General features: G+C 33.2%; 1 protein-coding gene across 1 annotated transcript in view; it reads left to right on the top strand.

Moving 5' to 3' along the window:
• Positions 1–472: 472 nt before the first annotated feature.
• The window catches only part of CCDC178 (coiled-coil domain containing 178), a 483,853-nt gene continuing 460,883 nt past the window's right edge, over positions 473–23,442 (top strand). Inside the window, exons 1-3 of the mRNA XM_001101213.5 lie at positions 473–530; positions 14,179–14,238; positions 21,650–21,739. Of these exons, the coding sequence (XP_001101213.3) occupies positions 473–530; positions 14,179–14,238; positions 21,650–21,739 (208 nt within the window). The remainder of the gene's footprint in view (positions 531–14,178; positions 14,239–21,649; positions 21,740–23,442) is intronic.

Raw genomic sequence — 23,442 nt, forward strand, 5'->3', positions numbered from 1 at the left:
GTAAAGAAGAGATGGTAGTAAAGTTAAACTTTTATTATATGAAATGAAAACATCGTAGGTTCTAGAATCTCCCCAGGGCTTTGAACCTATAGCTGCAATTGCCAATGCTAAATAATCTCATGGTCAGCCTAGGTATTGGTTTAAGTCACCAGCAAAGTAGAAGATCAAAGATCCCTCTTTAATGAAGATTTTTATATTTGATATTTCTGAATGAGATCATAATAGTCCTAATAAGAAAAAGAGTACATTGTTGGACTTCCTTACATTTTACATATAATTTAGTACTGATACATAATATATATAAGAATATATATATGTAAGAATGTATATTATATATCTCATATCTTTTATAGTAGAAATTTTTCCTGACAGTTCTTGAATTGCAAATTTTTAGTAAAAATACAAACTAATTTAGATTCATGATATTTAAATATTTTTCTTTCTAATTAGGTTTTAAAATATTCTGATAACTATGCCTGAAAACAAGACAGTTTCCTCTTCTTCCACTAGAGATGATCAAACCAATACAGGTAAGTTTGTCATAAATTGATTTTCTTTGAAAATAGTTCATAGATAAATGGAATTCAAATCACTTACAGAGGAGGGCAACTGCAAAGATAGTAATCTTTTCCAGGATAATGGTCACAAAACCAAAACTTACTGGGACCAGTAAAGTGAGCTAAGAGAAAAGAGTGAGTCAGTGTAACAAAAACACGTTATCTGAATTATAATCAGTTTCTTTTATAATTATGGATGAACTATGTTATGGATAATAAAATAGGTAAGCAGTACAACAACGGTGTGCTGGAATCAGCTCTTGTATATATCTCTTGTCAATTCCACTCCACTGGTAACTTCAAATTGGCCCTGGTGGTAGTATTTATTCCCAACTAACAGCTGGATACTAAACTTTTACCAGCATACCACTGAAGCTAAACATGGAAAATTAGAAATGAAAATACTAATATAATTCTATTTTTTAAATTATATGATTTTATTGCATTAATTTGCTCTATTTTCTGTTGCATCCTGAGCTCTGACATCTTTTATTCTGTATCATGTTAGCAATGTCATATCTTTGCATGATATAAAAAGAGGTCAGCAAATTATAGCCCATTGCCGAAATCTGGCCAGCAGCCTTTTATTTACAGACCCCAAATTAAGAATGGTTTTTATATTTGTAAGGAGTTGTGAAAAGAAAAAAGAAGACAATAAGGACTATGCAACAGAGACTGCATTTGGCCTACAAAATCCAAAATTTTTACTATCTGATGCTTTCCAGAAAACATTTGCCAACCTTGGTGTAGAACTTAACGTTGAATACTTTGAGAACAATAGGTAGTCTTTGTATCAGTTATCTACTGCTGCACTGATGCTGTGTAACAACCAACCAAAAAAATGCAGGTGCATACAGCATCATAAACATTCATTTTATGCTCACTTGTGCATGAGTCTGCTGGATGGTTCTGCTGATATCAGGTGGGCTCAGTACAGCTCACTCGTGAATCTGCAGTAAGCCACAGGTTAATTCAGTACCATTATTGATCTTACTTATTTTGGCTGACCTTGTTTACAGGTCTAGGGTCTTGGCTGGGAAAATTAGGCTGATTCAGCTCTGCACTCGCTTGTCTCTCATATTCCAGCATACTATTAAGGGGCTTGATCTCTGGGTTTTGGCAGTTTCAAGAGGAGGGACAGAAGCACAGAAGGCCTCTTCAGGCCAACGCGCAAAACTGGTGCACTATCACTTCTGTCACATTTTATTGATCAAAGCAAGTCACAGAACTGGCACAGATCTATGGGTAGGAGATTAGACTCCACCTCTTGATGGAAGATGATGCAGTGACATTGCAAAGGAAAATGAATACTGGGAGGAGAAAATTATTGGGGTTATTATTGCAATCAACTTACTACAATTTTTTTCAGGGTTATAATTGAAAACAGTCATTTAGTAATTCCAAACGTGGATAAGGTCATGACACAATGGATTTTATTTAAAATTATTAGCCTTGGGTTAGAATCTTATTTCATCACCACATATTTTCTAAATATTTGAAAAACCTTGGTTTGTAGCTCTTTATTTCTTCTATCAATATTAATTGAAAAAAATAATGTTATTTCATTTTCATTTATAGAGTTTGTTTTGTAAAGCTTAAGCAAAAGCTTGTTTTTATTTCTGGAAATTGATCCCAATCTCAGATTAGTAACATGGAACAAGTTATTTATTTAAAATAAGTTCCCCAAAAACACAATTTGGAATGAACAGAGTAATCAAATCATACAGGTGTGTAACTCATATTTAAATAGTTGAAAGAACTACTGAAAGTTTTGGGGTTGATTATAATGTGAATTAAAAAGACTAATAGTTTGTTCCAAGACTTCAGAGAGCTGAGCTGATGATTTTCCTTTGAATGACTTGACAAAGCCTATTTTAAATTGGAAAAGAAAATGATTCAGTCTATACTCTTTTGCAAGCAAAAGCTACAAAGTTAATCATATTAAGCATGACTTAAGCCTCCCACAGTCGTTTGATGCAATAGATATATATAGCAGATAAAACTATATATCACATGATTTAATGGAATGTAAGTCTTCTGTAATACAGTCTTCTGTAAAGGCATAAGAAATGGAAATATGTCTGTTTGGCTAACACTTTGGAAAATAATATAGTTAATACATTGTCTTTTAAAATGTGCCTGGTTAGCAAGTTTAGGATTTTTGTATTTAAGTGACATTAAAAACCGTATTTGGAATGCTAACATCAATAGGGATTATCAGTTAAAGTTTACTTTTATCACTTTGGCTTCACACCATCATCAAACTTCCTATTCTGTATGTAAGACAACCAACCGTTATAAACAACATTCAGCTAATCCAGCAAAGCATTGAAATGTCTGTGTTTCAGCCACAGGAATTTATCAATCCTGTGTATTTGTTGCCAGTGTTTATTACTATGTCTTCGAATATTTTAAACTTTTAAGTCTAAAGTCCATCTTTGCTGGATAATGTACTCAACCTATTTATGTACTAACTTTTGAAAAAGTTTGTCATTAATTCTATCATAAGAACACAGTGGGAGGTCATATTTACTACTGTGAAACTACATTCAACATAATAACACTTTAAAAAATATCCAAAATAAATCATTTTTTGATGTTCTTTTGTTCATGATGTAACTACTACAGTCATATGGAAACTCTCACTATTCTAAAAATAATGGGGCCAGGCGTGGTGGCTCACGCCTGTAATCCCAACACTTTGGGAGGGTGAGGCGGGTGGATCACTTGAGACCAGGAGTTGGAGACCAGCCTGGGAAACAGAATGAAACCATGTCTTTACAAAAAAATACAAAAAGTAGCCAGGCCTGCTGATATGCGCCTGTAGTCCCAGCTACTGGGAAGCTGAGATAGGAGGATCCCTTGAACCAAGGAAGCAGATGTTGCATGTGGCACTGCACTCCAGCTTGGGTGACAGACCAAGACCCTGTCTCCAAAAACAAATAAACAATTAAATTGGGTGATTATTCTGTGTTCTCAGTTGACAGAAATCATAAAACAAATTACTAATCTTTTTCAGATTGTTCTGTAAAGTTACAGCCATATATCTTAAACAAGCTGACCAATAGTATTTTCAGATGACTCACATTTATAAATGGTTAGCTCTGTTTGGGATAACAATTTTTATTACCATTAACAGGACCTTTTAACTATAATTTTTGGCTTTGCAGGCAGTATTTTCTCTGAATACAAAACTGCATTTCATGGCAGCATCACATTTATTTGTATCGAAATACCGATAGTGTGTTTATTTATTAAGGTTTTCCTAATGTATCTTTTCCATAACATGTGTTCTGTATAACAGGCAGAGAGTGAATTTTTTTACAGAATAGTATTTTGGTATTTTAAAATAGAAAATACTTTGCATGTATAAAAATATCTGAAAAATACATGTAAAGTTTAAAGAATATTGATAAAATTATATATTTGTGCACTTATAATTTGGCTTAAAGAATAGAACCTGGTGTTCACTCATCTCTTCCAAATCGTATTTAATTTTATATATTACATATAAATATTAATATAATACATATACAACTCTATATATTTTATTTCATATAACAAGTTTAACTCTCCTATTAGTTCACTAATGTTTGTTAAATCATTTGAAAATAATAAGTTTTAATTTTTACTTTCTTCTCAATGTAATTGTTTTCCGTTTCCTTCTCTATCACTAGGCTGATTTTTTTGTGTGTGCACCCTGTTGAATGAAGGTGACTAAAATGTGCACGCATCTTCCTATTCATGATTTTTAAAGTGAGACTTCTAATGTTTTGTCATTAAATATGAGTTTTTATGGTTTGTAAAGATCGTTCTTTATAATTTTCTATAAATTGTGAACCTGTGGTGAATTTCATTAATGCTTTTTCTACATCTACTAACATTTTTCTGGACTTTTGTTTCCTTTAATCTTTAAATTTAATGACTTGCGTACATGGATTTAAAATTTTTAAACAAACTTCATTCCTGGGACAAACAATTTTTTAAAGTTTATTGTAATTTAATATATTTCTAGATCTTTTTTCATAATCATTCATTTAGGATTTTTGCATCTTTCTTATTCAGTAACATTGGCCCCTATGTTTTCTGAACATTTCTTGTCTTGTTTTGGTAATAAGGGTTTTATAACTTCGAGATTGAATTATAGAGTGCTTCTTTATTTTCTGTTCTTCAAAAAAAGATAATAAATTTTTATTATTGTTTTCTGGAATATTTGGCTAAAATTACCTCTTAATTTGGAGGGATATAATTATTGATACAAAATATTGATTGACCTTAGTACTATTAAGTTTTATGTTTATCTTCTATTCACTATTGATTAGCGAGTTATAATTCTTTCTTTTAAAAATCTGTTTGGTTAAATATTAAATGTATTGGTACAATACTGTTAATAATAGTCTTTATTTTTATATCTATATGCACTTGTTTCTTCTTTACACTCATAATATTGTATTTGTTTCTTCTGGTTCTCCTCTGTTTAGTCTTGACAGTCTTGCCAGAGGTAATTCATTTGTGTTAAACTTTTCAAATTGCTAAGATCAAAACTTTTTGATTATCTCTAGGTTTTTGTTGTTATTTTGCTTTATATTTTATTAATTTGGAATGTTATTACCTTCCTTTTCTTCCTTCTACTTTCTTTGTGTTTGCTCTCCCACATGTTTTAAATTTGGTTACTTAGATCACGAATTTTCAGACTTTTTTCTTTTTTAATATAGTTATCTCAAGCTGTAAGTTTCCCTTGAAATAACAAAGAGATAATAAAAAGGATTGGAGGGTCAAATCAAATCAGACTCATATAAAGTGTGTAGCTTTGCTAACAATTTTAAGGTTATAGGAAATTCTCAAGTACATTTGAAGCAGGGAGACATCTGGGACCATCAGAACAGCTCTCCACGTCCTGTCTCACCTGGTTGGATGTGCTCTGCTCCAGATTAAAGAATGATGTGTTTAAGCATGTATGTGCAGCCATGCGACTCATTCAGAAGACTGCCCTCTAGTCATGAAACAGCTTCATTTTTTATTAAGGTAGTTTAATAGTTAACATGATGTTTTTCAGGGAGCCATATCCCATAAACACACAGGTTCAGGTTTGTTTATGGTTATAATTCAAACAGCCAAAAACAACCTGCTAAAAGTTTTCTGTTGATAAGAACTCTCCAGTTAACAAATGTCAATTAGTATGTTTGCCAGAATGTCTGTTATTAGCATGTTTGCTAGGCAATTTGACCTGGTCGCCTGTTTCCTTTCTTTGGGGGCCTCTCTTTTACTCCCCATGGGAAAGTATGGATTATAGACTTGCAATAACTTTTAGATTTAATTGGATTTTGATTTACTTTTGACTCATATTATTTAGACCTATGAAATATTTTAGTTAAGAGTTTATTATCTGTAAAATCTACCTCATGGATTATGTGACTGAGATCCACTATATGTTTTCACTAATTTTTTTTTCCTTCCTTTCTTTTTTTTTTTTACTGAGACGGAGTCTCACTCTGTCACCCAAGCTGAATGGAGCGCAGTGGCACAATCTCGGCTCACTGCAAGCTCTGCCTCCCAGATTCACGCCATTCTCCTGCCTCAGCCTCCCTAGTAGCTGGGACTACAGGCGTCCGCCACCGCGCCTGGCTAATTTTTTGTATTTTTAGTAGAGAGGGGGTTTCCCCATGTTGGCCAGGAAACTAATAACCAAAAATTATTAGTTTTTTGGTTTGTTTTTGCTTTATTATTATAGCCTCCTAGTGGCTGTGAAGTGACATTTCACTTTTTTTTTTTTTTTTTTTTAAATTAGTAGACTGTCTTTAGAGTATTTTCAGGTTTATGGAAAGCTGGTACGTAATACAGAGCTCTCATATACTCACTATTTCCTAACCTACATTCACGGTTTCCAGTATTATTAACATCTCGCATTAGTGTTGTATATTTGTTAAAGTTGATAAACCAATATTGATACATTTTTATGAACTAAGGTCCGTGGCTCATTCTTTGCGTGGTACAGATCTGTGGGTTTTGACAAATGCGTAATGTTATCTCATGCTTCTCAGGCTTCTTTCCACCTTAGATTTAACAAAAAGTCTAGAGGGGCTGAAGTGAATATTTCGCTTCTCCCAACTGGTTAGTCTTTGTTAAGGTAGTTTCCCTTGAGGGGTAGTGATAGACAGAACCGTCCAGGCATATTTCAAAATGGCAGTTCTTACCCTGGGAATAATCGAAAATACTTACTTTTCCCCTTCTAGAAGTAGGAAGTATTATTCCCCCAATTTCAACTGTGAGAATATGGTGGAGCTGGAGATAAAAGTAAAAATATACTTGGCCCTCTAAGACTGACTCCCCAGAAGTTTTTAACTCTCAAACTAGTCCACACTCAGCCTCCAATAGTTAATCAATTAGATTTTACACTTTTCTACCCATTTTTGGCTCCAGCAACTTCTGCATTAGCCTGACCCTCCAGTTTTTGGGGTGTCAGTTTGCATTGTAACCTTAATTCCCTGATGGACCTAAGAAAAATTGTTGAGTTTTTCCATTCAGTTTTTTCTTTTAAGAAAAGCTGAATCCTGACTTTCAAGATTTTTATGTGTCAAAGTGTAACTATAATTTTCAAACTGATTTTGACAAAGGTCTATTTGCTTTATTCCTCTATATGAACCATTTGTTAGGTTTGGTTTGGTTTTGTTTTGCTTTGATGTCATACATTTTTGTTGAAAACTGGGCATTTAAAATAATAGAATGTGAAAACCTGTGGACATCAGATTCCTGTTCTTCTCTTTTTTTGTTTTGAGATGGAGTCTCGCTCTGTCGCCCAGGCTGGAGTGCAGTGGCCGGATCTCAGCTCACTGCAAGCTCCGCCTCCCGGGTTCACGCCATTCTCCTGCCTCAGCCTCCTGAGTAGCTGGGACTACAGGCACCCGCCACCTCGCCCGGCTAGTTTTTTGTATTTTTTAGTAGAGACGGGGTTTCACCGTGTTAGCCAGGATGGTCTCAATCTCCTGACCTCGTGATCCGCCCGTCTCGGCCTCCCAAAGTGCTGGGATTACAGGCTTGAGCCACCGCGCCCGGCCCTGTTCTTCTCTAGGGTTTGCTTTCCCTGCTGATTTTTGTAGTTGTTAATTTAGCAACTTTTCTGAATTAGTTCTCTGAAGCCGATATTTTTTTTTTGTCCTCTGTGGCCACCCACTGAAATCTCTATCCAGTTGGCTTAATGGTCAATTAATGATTAAACAGATACTTCTCTACATTCCTGGAATCAAATCTATCGGTCTTTGCTAAGCATCTTTATGTGCATGTTAGGATACATCTTCAACACTCATCCAAGGACTTGACAGCTCAGCCTTAGCCTTTCCTTCTGGCACATGCAGAGTCTCAAGGTCAACCAGAGGTGAGAAATTAAGGCTTTCATGAGTCTTTTTGTGTGTGTGTTCCAAATCCTCAAATGATAAAGGGAATTGGTCATATGGGTGAGAGATGAGACTGAAGTAATTGTCTGTTGCACTAGTTCTCAGCTAGAATTTGTATCACAATAACCTGAGGAAAAATTTTTAAAAATCTACAAGTCTAGGCTCTCCCCTGAAGATTTTGATAGAGTAAGTCTAATAAAGCCTGGACATGTATGTTTACAAATATTTCCTTGAAGCCAGGCATGGCAGTGCGGTAGCTGTAGTCCCAGCTGCTTGGTAGGCTGAGGTGGAGGGATTGATTGAGCTTGGGAGTTTGAGTATAGCCTGGGCAAATAATGAGACCCCTCCTCTAATAGTAACAACAACAACAACAACAACAAAGTCCTCAAAATCCAGATACTATTCTGGTTACGAACCACTGAATAGATAAGTGTAATATGTAAATTCTCATGTCTCAGAAACGTAAGAGATCTCTAGAAGAGTTGGATTTTGATAGATGCTAATTCCTTTAAATATATTCTTTCTAATAATATTAGCCCGACTTTTTCCTGATCATGCTTGCAGTTTTGGAAGTGAAGTCTTGCAGGACGTAACCAGATATGTCTAAAAGTGACGATTCTTTAGGAATGAGGCTTGCGGAAAACTCAAACTCTCTTCTTCCTCCTCTGATGTCATAAATGTGGACCTTTATTTTTCAAGGCTCTGTTGACCTTCAGAGTCAGGGCTGGGACCAAGGAAATTTAAAATGCCACAAATGTTTGTGTTCTTACCAAGATTTATCTGTTTTTCTTGAATAGTTGCTCACATGGTTACTGGAAGCCTTTGCTATATTTCTGGAATTCTGAAAATGTTTATTTTGACAATTTTGCCTTTTTTAATCTTTGCATTCATGGAGAGGTAGATTTTTCAAAGGTCCTTACTTTATCATTTTCTTTGATATCTCTTTTTAACTTTTGTCTTTTATCGGTTTTTGTTTCAAGTTAAGTATTCAGAATTGGAATTTGGGGGACACAGGCTGTGAACATTTGTGTGGCCTTCAATATTTATTTTATATTGTTTTCCACAAATGTACCTCACATTCAACTGTGTATCACTATTACCACAACATATTAATACCAGATTTTATTTGATTATTATTAAATAGCTAGTTTATTAAATAGAAAAATGACCACAATTGCTCTGCTTTACATTTTTATTACCAAAGAATATAAATAATTTCCATGTGTTCATTTAATTATTTAATCTTCTCTCATGTGGACCTTCTGATGATGGATTATTAATAGTTAACATTTGCAACTTATATAAATAAAACCTGAAACCTTTATATATTATTTCTTTTTGTGTCATATTTAGTGAAAATAATTGCTCATCTACCTTATGAATTTCTATCTTGAGTCAAAGAAGATAAAATTACCATGTTTCATATATTGTTAAATTATTAAATCTAAATGCATCATTAAATGTTATATATATCATGTTAACTTTTATAATTTTAGTATCTTTTGAAAAATTTTAAATTCTGGAGTTCATCAGGAATTTACATTAGAAAATTTGTTTGCTGATAGAGTGGTTTTGATGAGCACATGCTGTTGGAATTTTGTTCCTGGAATATTGTGTAACAATACAGTTATCCACCAAGGCAGAAACATGAATTAGAGCATGAATTTATTTGAACCAATGTTTTTCAGGGTCTGTTTCTTGTGCAGCTCTTTGTAGAAACTGACTATAGGCACATCTCATTTTATTGCACTTCACTTTATTGCACTTTACAGATCCTGTGTTTTGTTTTGTTTTGTTTTGTTTTAATTTGAGGTTTGTGGCAACCCTGCTTCCAGCAAGTCTATTGGCAGCATTTTTCTAACAACATGTAGAAAAACTTCATGTATGTGTGTGACATTTTAATATTTCCTGCAATATTTCAAAAACTTTTTCATTATTTTTCTGTTATGGTGACCTGTGATCAGTGGTGTTTGTTGTTACTATTGTAATTGTTTTGTTGTAACATGAACTACACACATATAACACTAACTTAATCAATAAATGTTGCATGTGTTCTTACTGTTCCACTGTCTGTGCCCCACATCTCTTTCTCTCTCCTGTAGCCTCTTTGTTCCCTGAGACACAACAATATTGTACTTAGGCCATTAGTAACCTTACAATGCCCTCTAAGAGTTCAAGGGGAAGGAAGAATTATGTGTCTCTCACTTTAAATCAAAAGCTAGAAATATTTAAACTTAGTGAGAAAGGCATGTTGAAAGCTGAGATAGACTGAAGGCATAGTCTCTTGTGCCGAGCTGTTAGCCAAGTTGTAAATGCAAAGGAAAAGTTCTTGAAGGAAATTAAAAGTGCTACTCCAGTGAACATATGAATGATAAGAAAACAAAATACCCTTGTTGCTGATATGAAGAAAGTTTTAGTGGTCCGCATAGAATATCAAACCAGACACAACATTCCCTTAAACAAAAGCTTAATCAAGAGCAAGGCCCTAACTCTATTCAATTCTGTAAAGGCTAAGAGAGGTGAAGAGGCTGCAGAAGGAAAGTTGGAAGTTTGCAGAAGTTGGTTCATGAAGTCTAAGGAAAAAAGTCATCTCCATAGAATAAAAGTACACAGTGAAGCAGCAAGTTATCCAGAAAATCTGGCTAAGTTAATTGATGAAGGTGGACGTGCTGAACAACAGATTTTCAATGTAGGCAAAACAGCCTTTTATCAGAAGAAGATGCCATCTAGAACTTTTATTGCTAGAGAGGAGAAATAAATGCCTGGTTTCCAAGCTTGAAAGGACAAGCTGAGTCTTTTTGTCAGAAACTAATGCAACTGGTGACTGAAGTTAATGCTTATTTACCTTCCCCAAAATCCTAGGGCCTTTAAGAATTATGTTAAATCTCCTCAGCCTGTGTGCTATAAATGAACCAACAAAGCCTAAATGATAGTACATCTGTTTGTACCTTGGTTTACCGAATGTTTTAAGCCCACTGTTGAGACCTACTGCTCAAAAAAAAAAAAAAAAAAGATTTCTTTAAAATATTACTTCCTCTGACAACATATACATCCAAGAGCTGAAATGGAGGCCGGGCGCGGTGGCTCAAGCCTGTAATCCCAGCACTTTGGGAGGCCGAGACGGGCGGATCACGAGGTCAGGAGATCGAGACCATCCTGGCTGACACGGTGAAACCCCATCTCTACTAAAAAATACAAAAAACTAGCCGGGCGAGGTGGCGGGCGCCTGTAGTCCCAGCTACTCAGGAGGCTGAGGCAGGAGAATGGCATGAACCCGGGAGGCAGAGCTTGCAGTGAGCCGAGATCTGGCCACTGCACTCCAGCCTGGGCGGCAGAGCGAGACTCCATCTCAAAAAAAAAAAAAAAAAAAAAAAAAAAGAGCTGAAATGGAGATGTACAAGGGGATTAATGTTGTTTTCATACCTGCTAACACAATATCCACTCTGCAGCCTGTGGATCAAGGAGTAATTTTAACTTTCAAGTTTTATTAGTTAAGAAATGCATTTCATAAAGCTGTAGCTACCATAGATAGTGACTCCTGTGATGGATCTGGGTAAAATAAATAAAAAACCTTGAGGAAAGTGTATACCATTGAGAATATTCATGATTCATGAGAGAAGGTCAAAATACCATTAAGAGGAATTTGGAAGAAGTTGCTTTCAACTCTCCTGGATGACTTTGAGGGATTCAAGGCTTCAGTGGAGGAAGTTACTGAAGAAGTGGAAAGAGCAAGAGAACTGGAATTTGAAGTGGAGCCTGAATATGTGACTGAATTGCTGCAATCTCATGATAAAAGTTTCATGGATGATAAGTTGCTTCTTGGGAATGGGCAAAAAAAGTGGTTTCATAAGATGAACTCTATTCCTGTTGAAGATACTGTAGACATTGTTGAAATGACAACAAAAGATTTAGAATACTGCATAAACATAATTGATAAATTAACAACAGGGTTTGAGAGGATTGGCTTCCATTTTGAAAGAAGTTCTACTCTGCATAATATGCTATCAAACAGCATCACATGGTACAAAGAAATCTTTTGTAAAAGGAAGAGTTAATCCATGAGGAAAACTTCATTGTCCTACTTTGAGAAATAACCACAGACACTCCCACCTTTGGCAACCACCACCTTGATCAGTCAGCAGCCATCAACATTGAGACAAGACCCTCCATCAGTGAAAAGATTATGACTTGCTGAAGGCTCACATGATCATTAACTTTTTTTTTTTTTTTTTTTTTAAGACAGTCTTGCTCCGTTGCCCAGGCTGGAGTGCAATGGCATGATCTAGGCTCAGTGCGACCCCCGCCTCCCAGGTTCAAGCAATTCTCTTGTCTCAGCCTCCCATGTAGCTGGAACTATAGGTGCCTGCCACCAGCTAAATTAGCCCAGCTAATTTTTGCATTTTTAGTAAAGACAGAGATTCACCTTGTTGGTCAGGCTGGTCTCAAACTCCTGACCTCAGGTGATCCACCCACCTTGGCCAATCATTAACTTTTTAAAACTAAATATTTTTAATTAAAGTATCTTTTTATGGTTTAGACCTAAACAATATTTAGACAATGTTTAGAAATATTTTATTGTTTTAGATATAATATCACATACTTAATAGACTACAGTATAGTATAAATATAACTTTTCTATGCTTTTAGAGACCAAACACTTTGTATGACTCACTTTATTGCAGTTGTCTAGAACTGAACTTACAATATCTTGGAAGTATGCTTGTATTCTTGGTGTGGTCATTATTTCACTCTAATGTGTTCCCTCATTCCTCCTGTTACTGTGTTTTTCATTCAGTAAATATGTATTAACACTTACTATGTCTGGGGTTCTTTGCTACTTGCCAGAAATACAGTGGCTGTAAGTAGATATACTCCCTGCCCTCATGAAACGTGTGTGTTGAAGGAGAGAGACGTCATAATTTATCTTGGTAATTTAGGAAAATCGTTATGAATGCTGAACTTTGGGATATTCTGTTTTTGCATTTCATATGATGATTTTCTATTAGCACAAATCTCAATTTTATAATTGTAAATTGTAGATTTTCTAGTGTGAATCTAAATTTTTTAAAAGAATTCTTTGAGATACCTAAAATATTTGTAAAATTATCTGATAGCTTTTTAAAATTTTTAATTTTTGTGGGTATCATATCTTATGGAATATAATTTATTTTCATATGTCTGTTTTTGTATAGAGAAGAAACTGTTTCTTTTCATTGATCTACACATTTATTTCTTGCAAGTCTTTGAAATATATCCTTAGAATATTAGACATATTCAGATATTTAAAGGACAAGGCCCTCTCTCCACTACAAATACGTGCACATATTTGCCATGATTTTTAGATTTTTTGATATTATTGCTCATTTTTAAAATTTAAAAATAATTATTGAGTCACAAATAAAATAGGCCTAATATTTTTATGGGTTATTAAACTGGAAAAAAGAGATACTTTTACAATGTTTATATTCCTAATGTGAACCATAATTTACATTCTTGTTTGTTTCAACATTTTTTTATGTTCTAGTAATGTTTTATACTACCAAAATTTTTTTAAAGCCTAGATATAATTATTAAATATGTTCCTACATAGGTTATACTTTTGTAAGTATAGTGATATGTCTTTAGGGTTTATTTTTATGTCACTGGTGTTGGCAATGCTGTCTTTTATAAAAATCATGCTATATTATTTGTGACATATATGTAAACTCTCTTTAATCAGTTTGATTTTGTACTGAGGATTTTCTAGAGATGCAGTTATGACATGCATAAATAATTGCATTTATCTTTCTTCATGTATTGTGTTTTTTCAATAAACTGGGCTATGTCACAAGGCCAATCTTACCATACTGTTGGATTTTTTAAATCCATATATAATATAACGTTGGAAATTAGATTAAACCTTCATTTAAGTTCTCTTGAACACTAAACCGAGAAATTACACAGAAAGCTTCTATTAAAATTGTGAATCTATTTATCATCCCAGAATGTCACCCATGATGACCTCCCATTTCCTTCCACAGTGTTTTCTATCAAATACCCTTTTGCAGAGAAACACCATCAAACTTTGTCTTTCTCTTCTACTTACCCCCTCAGCCCTTTCTTATGTAATTTAGCATATATGTCTTTATTCTGATGCTTATTTTCTTCCTGTACCCTTACTAGTGCAATATAGGGCAGAGTATTTGACTCAGGAAGCAAATATTTTACTTATTTTATTTTACCTTTTATAGGTTTAACATGTCAGGAAGTAAAGGCTCTCAGAGAAAAGGCATGGTCAAAGACAAATGAAGGTATCCAAAAGCTACTATATATAATTTTTATCTCTTTTTTTCTGTCACATATTACTGTTTTTCAAAAAATTATAAGCATGAAAATAATTTCAGGCATTCTTCTGTTCTTCCTAATTGATGTTCTGTCAGTGAATATAATTGTAACACTTCTTTAAAAAAATACTTATCTATTGCTAGTGTATGTTATATACTCCATTTCCTGTGTTCCCTTTTTCATTTTGAGTAATGCATACTTAAGAGTGTTCAAACTTAATCTGTGGGTTTTTTCATAAATGATTATGAGGAAACATCTGTGTCACCTTCACTCACTCCACACATAGACATGCCCGGCGTTTCAGATGGTCTCCCTGTACTCTCCTGAATAATACTTTATGCCCTCCACTACCTGGGCTTTTGTGGTGCTAATTTCCTTTTCTTTTTAATTTTAACTGTAGGGTTCCATATGTATGCATCCCTAAAGATATAATTTAATTTTGCATGCTTGTTAATTGAAATTAAACTGAGTTAATATATGTATGTTGCTGCCTTTGTTCAACATTACTTGTTATCTTCATCCTTGTTGTTACCGTTTTTGCTCAGTGTAGTTTGTGGCTTTCATCCATTTTGCTGTACCATTGTCCAATACCATTCATTACATTTTTTGTTATTTTGAATAACGCTCCTAAAAACATCCTTGTACATATATCCTGTGTGAGTTTCTCTAAGGCATACCTATCAGCAGAACTGATAAGTATATGGTATATCTGTCGTTGACATTATGTGATAATGCCAAATTATGTTCCAAAGTAATGACATGAATTTACAGTGACATAACAGTGTAGGAATATTCAAGTTGCTCCATTTTCTTCCTACCACATGACATTGTTAGACTTTTAAAGTATTGACAATCCCCATACTATGTAGCAATGTCTTATTGTGGTTTCAATTTAAATTTCCCTGATTATTACTGATGTTGAAAATTTTTTCATGTGCTTTTTTGGCATTTCGAGTTCCACTTTTGCAAATTGACCGTATCTTTGTTCTGATTTTCTAATGAGTCGTTTGTCTTTTTTCACATTGATTTTTAGGAATTTCTTGTATAGTATGAATACTAGTTCTAAATCAGTCATATATTTAACTAATTTTTTTTTACATTTATGCCTTTTATTTTTAATCTATTTATATTGCCTTTTGATGCACAAGCATTCTTATTATTTTTTCAAGTCAAAGCTTTTTACGTATTATTCAAGGAAATCCTAGTCTAAGGTCATGCAGATATTTGTCCAAATCATCTTCTAAGCATTTTGGAGTTTTGACTTTTACACTTAGATTTTCAATCCACTTGGAACTGATTTTTGTATGTTATTTAAGTTACGGTTTCTACCTTTCTTTTGTGTTTGATTACTTTGACTCTGTACTCCTTATTGCTTTTGAAAAATTATTCATGGGTATTCCATGATGCTTAAAATACAGATGACTTCTTCCAGAGTATACTTGTTTTTGCTTCTGTCAGGAACATAGTGCTGTACCAATATGGCACAAACTTAAAACAACTTCAAGCATAGAGGCTTCGATGGAATGTCCAATGTTGAAAACTCAATCTGCAAATTTCAGTGACGAACAGCCAAAGTTTTAATGTCACAGGGGTGAGGTTCTCTGCTTTTGTTTTTATTTTTGTATGTTTAGTGTATACTCAGAGAAAATACCTCTACAATGTCTTGAGTTCTGGTAGAGGCCATTGGGGTCATTATTTCTGGTTAACCTTTACTCTGAGGCTGTAGCCATTTGCTATCCAAACTTAAAATGAGTTTTACAATTTAGTTGGGAATTAAGGCATTCTAATTTTTTTGTGCTATAGACCCTTTTGAAGCCTATTGAAGCTTATACTCTCTGAATGAAAATTATATTTTTATTATTTGTCATTAAAATTATATTTTAAATATAAGAGGTACAGAAATATTTTGAAACTCGAGTAATTTTTTCCCCATCCAATTTCACAAATCACTTACATTTTGTCTATGGACCCTGAGACTAGGTTGTCTTTTTATTTTGTAAAACTTACAAGTCATCAAACCCAGCCCAGACTTTCTAGGAATTGTCAATGACTTTTGTGTCAAATGTCATTTTGCATCCTGTGCTCCACTTAAAAGTATAGTTTCTGCTCTTCTTTATATTTTTGTCCTAGTAGTTTGTAACTATCTCGTTCATATATGTGTGTGTGTGTGTATATATATATATAAAAAATCCTATTTTCAGTGGAAAAGTAGATCTGATAAACCTAGCCTGCCATTCCAAGAAATATGTGTTATATATAGTATTATTGTGTATTGAATTATGCATTTATAATAAGAGGAATTTTTCTAGTTTATATAATTTAACAAGTTTAATCCTCTTCTGAGTTTTATTTCTTCCCAAATTTGGGAGATAATGTGCTTTAGGACATATTCAAAGAGTGTGCTATTTAATATATATTCCAAGATATGCTTAGGGAAAAAATAATTCTGAGGTAAAATAAAACTGAGAAATTTTGTATAATTTATATTTTTCTTGAAGGTTCTTTTGATGAAAACACTTTGAAAACTCTAACAAGTCTTGCAATGAAAAAACCTTCTTAAGTAATATGTTATTTGAGTATAGAACTGCATCTTTCCATACTTACAAGAATCTCTTGGAATTATATATTGTAAACAGGTTTTAAAGAGTGCTAGTATAGTTTAAAGACTGGAACTAGAAACAAAGTTTAAATTTTAGTTCTATCACTTACTAACTTTGTCAACCTGGTTTGGTTCACTACCTTTCTGGGCCACATTTTACTCATGTGTAAAATGAAAATTAATGTGTGTTATTGTAAAGATTAAGTATCATAGTATAAATATGTTGAAGTCAACTGTCATGTATATATTCAATAAATATTAGTCATTCTCACTTTAATTTGAGATTTTTTCATCCTCATTGGTTTAATAAATTATGGTAAATTTATCCTACAAGATACCATGAAACTGATGTTTTATGTAATGTAATATAATTCTAGGTGTATAATTTACCATTATGTTATAAACTTCTAAGAAGTAAAAAACTACCAATTAAACTATTACACATACCAGCCTTGAATTTTAAGATGTATCCTGATGTGACTGATCTTAGTGTGTGAAAAAAAAATTTTCTAACAACTTGAAATATAAAGTTGAATTTGTACTATGGTTTAAAATTGATAAGGAATCTCTCCGTCCTGAGAATGAAAGAAATGTATGTATATGTGTCTCTTTATATATATTTTTTATATATGCATATACTTATGTACACACTCATTTAACAAACAGAAATGAAAGCATAGGTCCACAAAAATATTATCCCAGACCATTTATATGGCTTTATTCATAACAGTGAAAACTGAAAACAACCTAAATGTCCATCAGCAGAAAAATAGATTTAAATAAATACTCTGTAGTTATGCAATAATATAATGTGGACCAGTGAAAAAGAATGAGCTGCAAATACATGGAGTAACATTGGTGAATCTCAAAAATATATTGAACAAAGTCAGATAAAACATACTTGATACATTTAATTTCATTATTACAAGGTCCAAGAAAAAGACAAAAGTAAACTATAGTGGTAAAAATCAAAATAACAGTTGCCTATAGTAGGCGAGAAACTTTCAGGGGTGATGGAAATTTTTTCTAGCTTGGATGTCATGGTAGTTACATTTATGTACACACTTATCAAAATGCATTAAATTATAAATTTAAGATGGCATTTTCTTTTATGTATGCTATAAAATAAAAAGTAGTGTTTTACTCTAAAACCATTAAAACATTTTTATATATTATAAATACATATACCATACATACATAAGGTTTAAATGCTTGCAGAATGACTTATGTTAACATATACTAACAGTTACAGATAGAATATACGTTAAAGCTCACTAAAGCATAAAATAAGGCATACATATGAAATATTCTCATAGGTATAAAGTATCTGGAAGTACACACAAGAAAATTGTAACGTTAGTTGCCTACTGATAACCAATCTTGAGTTGTGGTGTCCACTTTTCTTTTGTGTTTGATTCACTCTGTACTCCTTATTGATTTTGAGAAATTATTCATGGGAAGACCATGATGCTTTCTACTGGATTACCATGGGAGCGAGAATGGCATGGTGACTTTTCAAGTAACTGATGCATTAATTTTCTTTTAAACTTTCAAATTAATTTTAACACAGTTTTATAGTGTATGAAATTTTGTTGATTTTGTGTTATTTGCACTTAATATTTCCAGTTTTATTTATTTTATTTTTTAGAGAGAGGGTCTTGCTTTGTTGCTCAGGTTGGGGTGCAGTGACACAGTCATGGCTCATTGCAGCTTTGAACTCCTGGGCTCAAGTGATCATTCTGCCTCAGCCTCTGGAGTAACTGGGACTACAGGTGCATGCCACCATGCCCAGCTTTCCAATTCTATATTTTTAATTCTTCTTTTTAAAGAATCATGTGTTAGGTTTACACAATTCTGATTCTTTCGTGTCAGCCTCTGACTTACACAAGAATTTGATTGTGGAAACTTTATTCTTTTAATACTCTGAACATACCACAAAACTGCTACATTGCAAACTCCCCAAATCACTGGTTGGGGTACTGAATCGTAGGGATTGGAGTCATCAAGACTCAGGCAAGTTGTGGGAACATCCGTCTGAAGATTAGAGTAAAACTAAAGTTCAAAGATAATACTGAGGTCTTAATTATGGGAAAACCTCATCTCGTCATCACAGAGTCTGAAGGAAGTGGTTAGAGAAGGGGACTGAAGTTGTGGTTACAATGCCAGAAGCTCAGCAGCTTGGAAAACAGGACATTTGCTTCTAGTGCTCTATAGTAAACAAGCCTCTGTGGGTTGGAGTGGCTGATATATAAAGGAGACTTTTTTACAGTTTTAGAATTATTTATTTCTGGCCAGGCATGGTGGCTCACGCCTATAATGCCAGCACTTTGGGAGGCCAAGGTGAGCAAATCACCTGAGGTCAGGAGTTCGAGACCAGCCTTGCCAACATGACAAAACCCCATCTCTATTAAAAATACAAAAAATTATCCAGGCATGGTGGCGCGCACCTGTAGTCCCAGCTACTTGGGAGGCCGAGGCAGGAGAATCACTTGAACCAGGAGTCGGAGGTTGCAGTGAGCCGAGATCACGCCATTGCACTCCAGCCTGGCAACAGAGCAAGACTCCACTTCAGAAAAAAAAAAAAACTTATTTATTTCCTATGTTTCCCTTTAATGTCTTAGTACACATATATACTTCACTTTTGCCAGTATTTTGAATGTTATTTATAATTAAACATTTAAGTTCTGAATGTATTTCTGTTTTAAACACATTAACATTTCTTTACAAAGTGTTTCCTTTTTAATACGTATTTTGTATGACATGGAATTCTTCCTTGACATATTTATTTGGAAATATACATTAAATTTCCAAATACCTTTGAATTAACTTTATGTGACAAATTTCTAATTGTACAGTAGATTAATTATATAGTGCAGCTAGTTTCTACTTATTAAATTTTTTTGAATTATTGTTGTCTAAGATACCTACTTTTACTACCTTTAAAATGATATAATCTGTATCTTTTTGTGATTTGTAATCTGTATATCAGTATTACCTTATTGTATTCATCACATCCTGTATGTCATTTTGTTATTCTGAACTTCATATGCCACAGATAAATGGCAGTTATTTAGATTTTTCCTCTATATTTTTTCTCTAAATTTCTCTTTATGTTAAAAAATAAGATTTTTTTTCTAATATAATGTGCTGTTTTATTACACACATATAGATTTTTTTATTATTATCTATAACTTCAATTGTAAAGTAATAACTCTCGGTGTTGTTGAGCTTAAGTTCTAGATTTGTTCATATTTAGTCACATCAAGTTTTCTTTTTCAGAAAATAATTGTATGTATTTTATTTATAATTTTTTTCTGTATTATTTTATAATTGGTTCTTTTTGGGTAAATTTAGTCATTTATATATTATAGTTATTTGATTAGCACTATCTTTTATCATTTTTACATGTTTCGAACAATTTCCTATTGAATATTTTTGCTATAAACTTACTTTTGCCTTCTTTTATGCTTTCTTTAATGCTTTAGTGAGCTTTAACATAAGTATTCTATCTGTAACTGTTAGTATATATTAACATAAGTTATTCTGCAAACATTTAAACCTTATATTTATATATGTATGTATGTATGTATTTATAATATATAAAAATATTTTGATGGTTTTAGAGTAAAACACTTTTTTATTTTATAGCATACATACAAGAAAATGCCATCTTAAATTTATAATTTAATGCATTTTGATAAGTGCATACATAAATGTAACTACCATGCCATTCAAGCTAGAAAAAATTTCCAACACCCCTGAAAGTTTCTCGCCTACTATAGGCAACTGTTATTTTGATTTTTATCACCATAGCTTACTTTCGTCTTTTTCTTGGACCTCATAATAATGAAATTAAATATATCAATATATTTTTGAGATTCACCAATATTACTCCATGTATTTGCAGCTCATTCTTTCTCACTGGTCCACATTATATTATTGCATAACTACAGAGTATTTATTTAAATCTATTTTTCTGCTGATGGACATTTAGGTTGTTTCCAGTTTTCACTGTTATGAATAAAGCTATATAAATGGCCTGGGATAATATTTCTGTGGACCTATACTTTCATTTCTGTTTGTTAAAAGCTTAGGACTGGAGTTGCTGCATTGTAGTGTAGATATATTTAGCTTTATAAGAAAATGTCAAATAAATGATAACATATTTTTATATTTTAGAATTTTGAAACACTTCTTCAGAGATTGTAAAATAAAACATTTCCCCTCTCTCTACCTGTCCTCTTTCTAAAAACAACAGTCTCTTAATCTAGCAATTATAAATCCTACATATCTTATGTATTTATAATTATAAATCTTACATAACTTATACAGGATATATAATTGTAAGTAAATCCTACATATCAATAGTTAACATAGTTAAGATATATATATGTGTGTGTATATATATACACACACACACACATACATCTCATTTTTAAAAAAAGGTGACAAAGCTTACACACAAATCTCTGCCTTGCTAATTTTCATATAGTGTATCCTGGATACATTCTATATCAACACATAATGACTTACCTATTTGTTTTTAACAGTCTCATGCTATTTTGAATACCTTCTTATGAAAGAGTCAAATCAATTGAAGAGCAGAGAGAAAATATCTGAAGATATTATACTGTGGGTTTTGATTAATATTTGTATCATAGTTGTTTTTCTTTTAAGGAGAGCACTTCCGTAACATAGTTTTTACATGGTGGTGCTTATTTTAAAATTTTCTATAATATTAACTACTCACTAAAATATGTGTTTTTTCTTTTTAAAAGACAATGCCACGTCTCAGAGTTTGGTTCTATATGGAGCCTCTAAGGAGAACAGTGAAAGTTTTCATGAAAGTAAAATGACAAATACTGAAGGTGAGGACTGAACGTAAATCATATAGTAAACTATATAAGCTATATTTATACTCCCTCATTAGTTTATGATGTCAATACTATTTCTATTTTGAACTAAATCCTGCATATCATTAATAGTTAACATAGTAAAGATATATAATAGTAAAGATATAAGGTAGTATATTGTATCAATAGTATATTGTTAACATAAAATCTGAGTTTATGATTGTTATGTAATTTCAGAAATGTATGAATTTTAAAATAAATTCTTAACCACCCAAGCTGTGACTGGCCTGTTCTAGATAGAACATTTACAGTTCATTGAGGACATGTTTCTTAGAATAAAAAGAAGACAGATGTTTTGGGGGTGTATTTTTCATTTTTTAAATAATCATTTTATTTTATTTTCTTAAGTTCCAGGGTACATGTGCAGGATGTGCAGGTTTCTTACATAGGTAAACACATGCCATGGTCAATCCATCACCTAAGTATTAAGCCCAACATGCATTAGCTCTTTTCCCTAATGCTTTCCCCGACCCCGCCCTCCCCCTGCAGGCCCCAGTAAGTGTTCTTCCCCTCCCTGTGTCCATGTGCTCTCATTGTTCAGCTCCCACTTACAAGTGAGAACATGTAGTGTTTGGTTTTCTGTTCCTGCGTTAGTTTGCTGAGGATAATAGCTTCCAGCTTCATCCATGTCCCTGCAAAGGACATGATCTCGTTCCTTTTTATGGCTGCATAATATTCCATGGTGTATATGTACCACATTTTCTTTATCTAGTCTATCATTGATGGGCATTTGGGTTGATTCCATGTCTTTGCTATTATGAATAGTGCTGCAATGAACATAACTCATGCATGTATGTTTATAATAGAATGATTTATGCTCCTAGGTTGTATACCCAGTAATGGGATTGCTGGGTCAAATGGTATCTCTAGTTCTAAATCTTTGAGGAATTGCCACTGTCTTCCACGGTGATTGAACTAATTTATGCTCCTACCAACAGTGTAAAAGAATTATTTCTCTGCAACCTCACTAGCATCTGTTGTTTCTTGACTTTTTAATAATTGCCATTCTGACTGGCATGAGATGGTATCTCATTGTAGTTTTGATTTGCATTTCTCTAATGATCAGCGATGTTGACCTTTTTAAAATATATTTGTTGGCCACATGTGTGCCTTTTTTTTTGAGAAGTGTCTGTTCATATCCTTTGCCTATTTTTTTAACGGGTTGTTGTTTTCTTGTAAATTTGCTTAAGTTCCTTGTAGATTTTGGATATTAGACCTTTGTCAGATGGATAGATTGCAAAAATTTTCTCCCATTTTGTAAGTTGCCTGTTCGCTCTAATGATACTTTCTTTTGCTGTGCAGAAGCTCTGTAGTTTAATTAGACCCCATTTGTCAATTTTGATTTTTGTTTCAATTGCTTTTGGCGATTTCATCATAAGGTCTTTCCCCATGCCTATGTCCTGAATGGTATTGGCTAGATTTTCTTCTAGGGTTTTTATAGTTTTGGGTTTTACATTTAAGTCTTTAATCTTGAGTTGATTTTTGTATAAGGTATAAAGAGGGAATCCAGTTTCAGTTTAATGCATATGGCTAACCAGTTCTCCCAGCACCATTTATTAAATAGGTAATCATTTACCCATTGCTTGTTTTGTCAAGCTTGTCAAAGATCAAATGGTTGTAGATGTGTGTTTTTATTTCTGAGTTCTCTGTTCTGCTGG

Source organism: Macaca mulatta, chromosome 18 (genome assembly GCF_049350105.2).
Source record: "Macaca mulatta isolate MMU2019108-1 chromosome 18, T2T-MMU8v2.0, whole genome shotgun sequence".
Lineage (NCBI taxonomy): Eukaryota > Metazoa > Chordata > Mammalia > Primates > Cercopithecidae > Macaca > Macaca mulatta.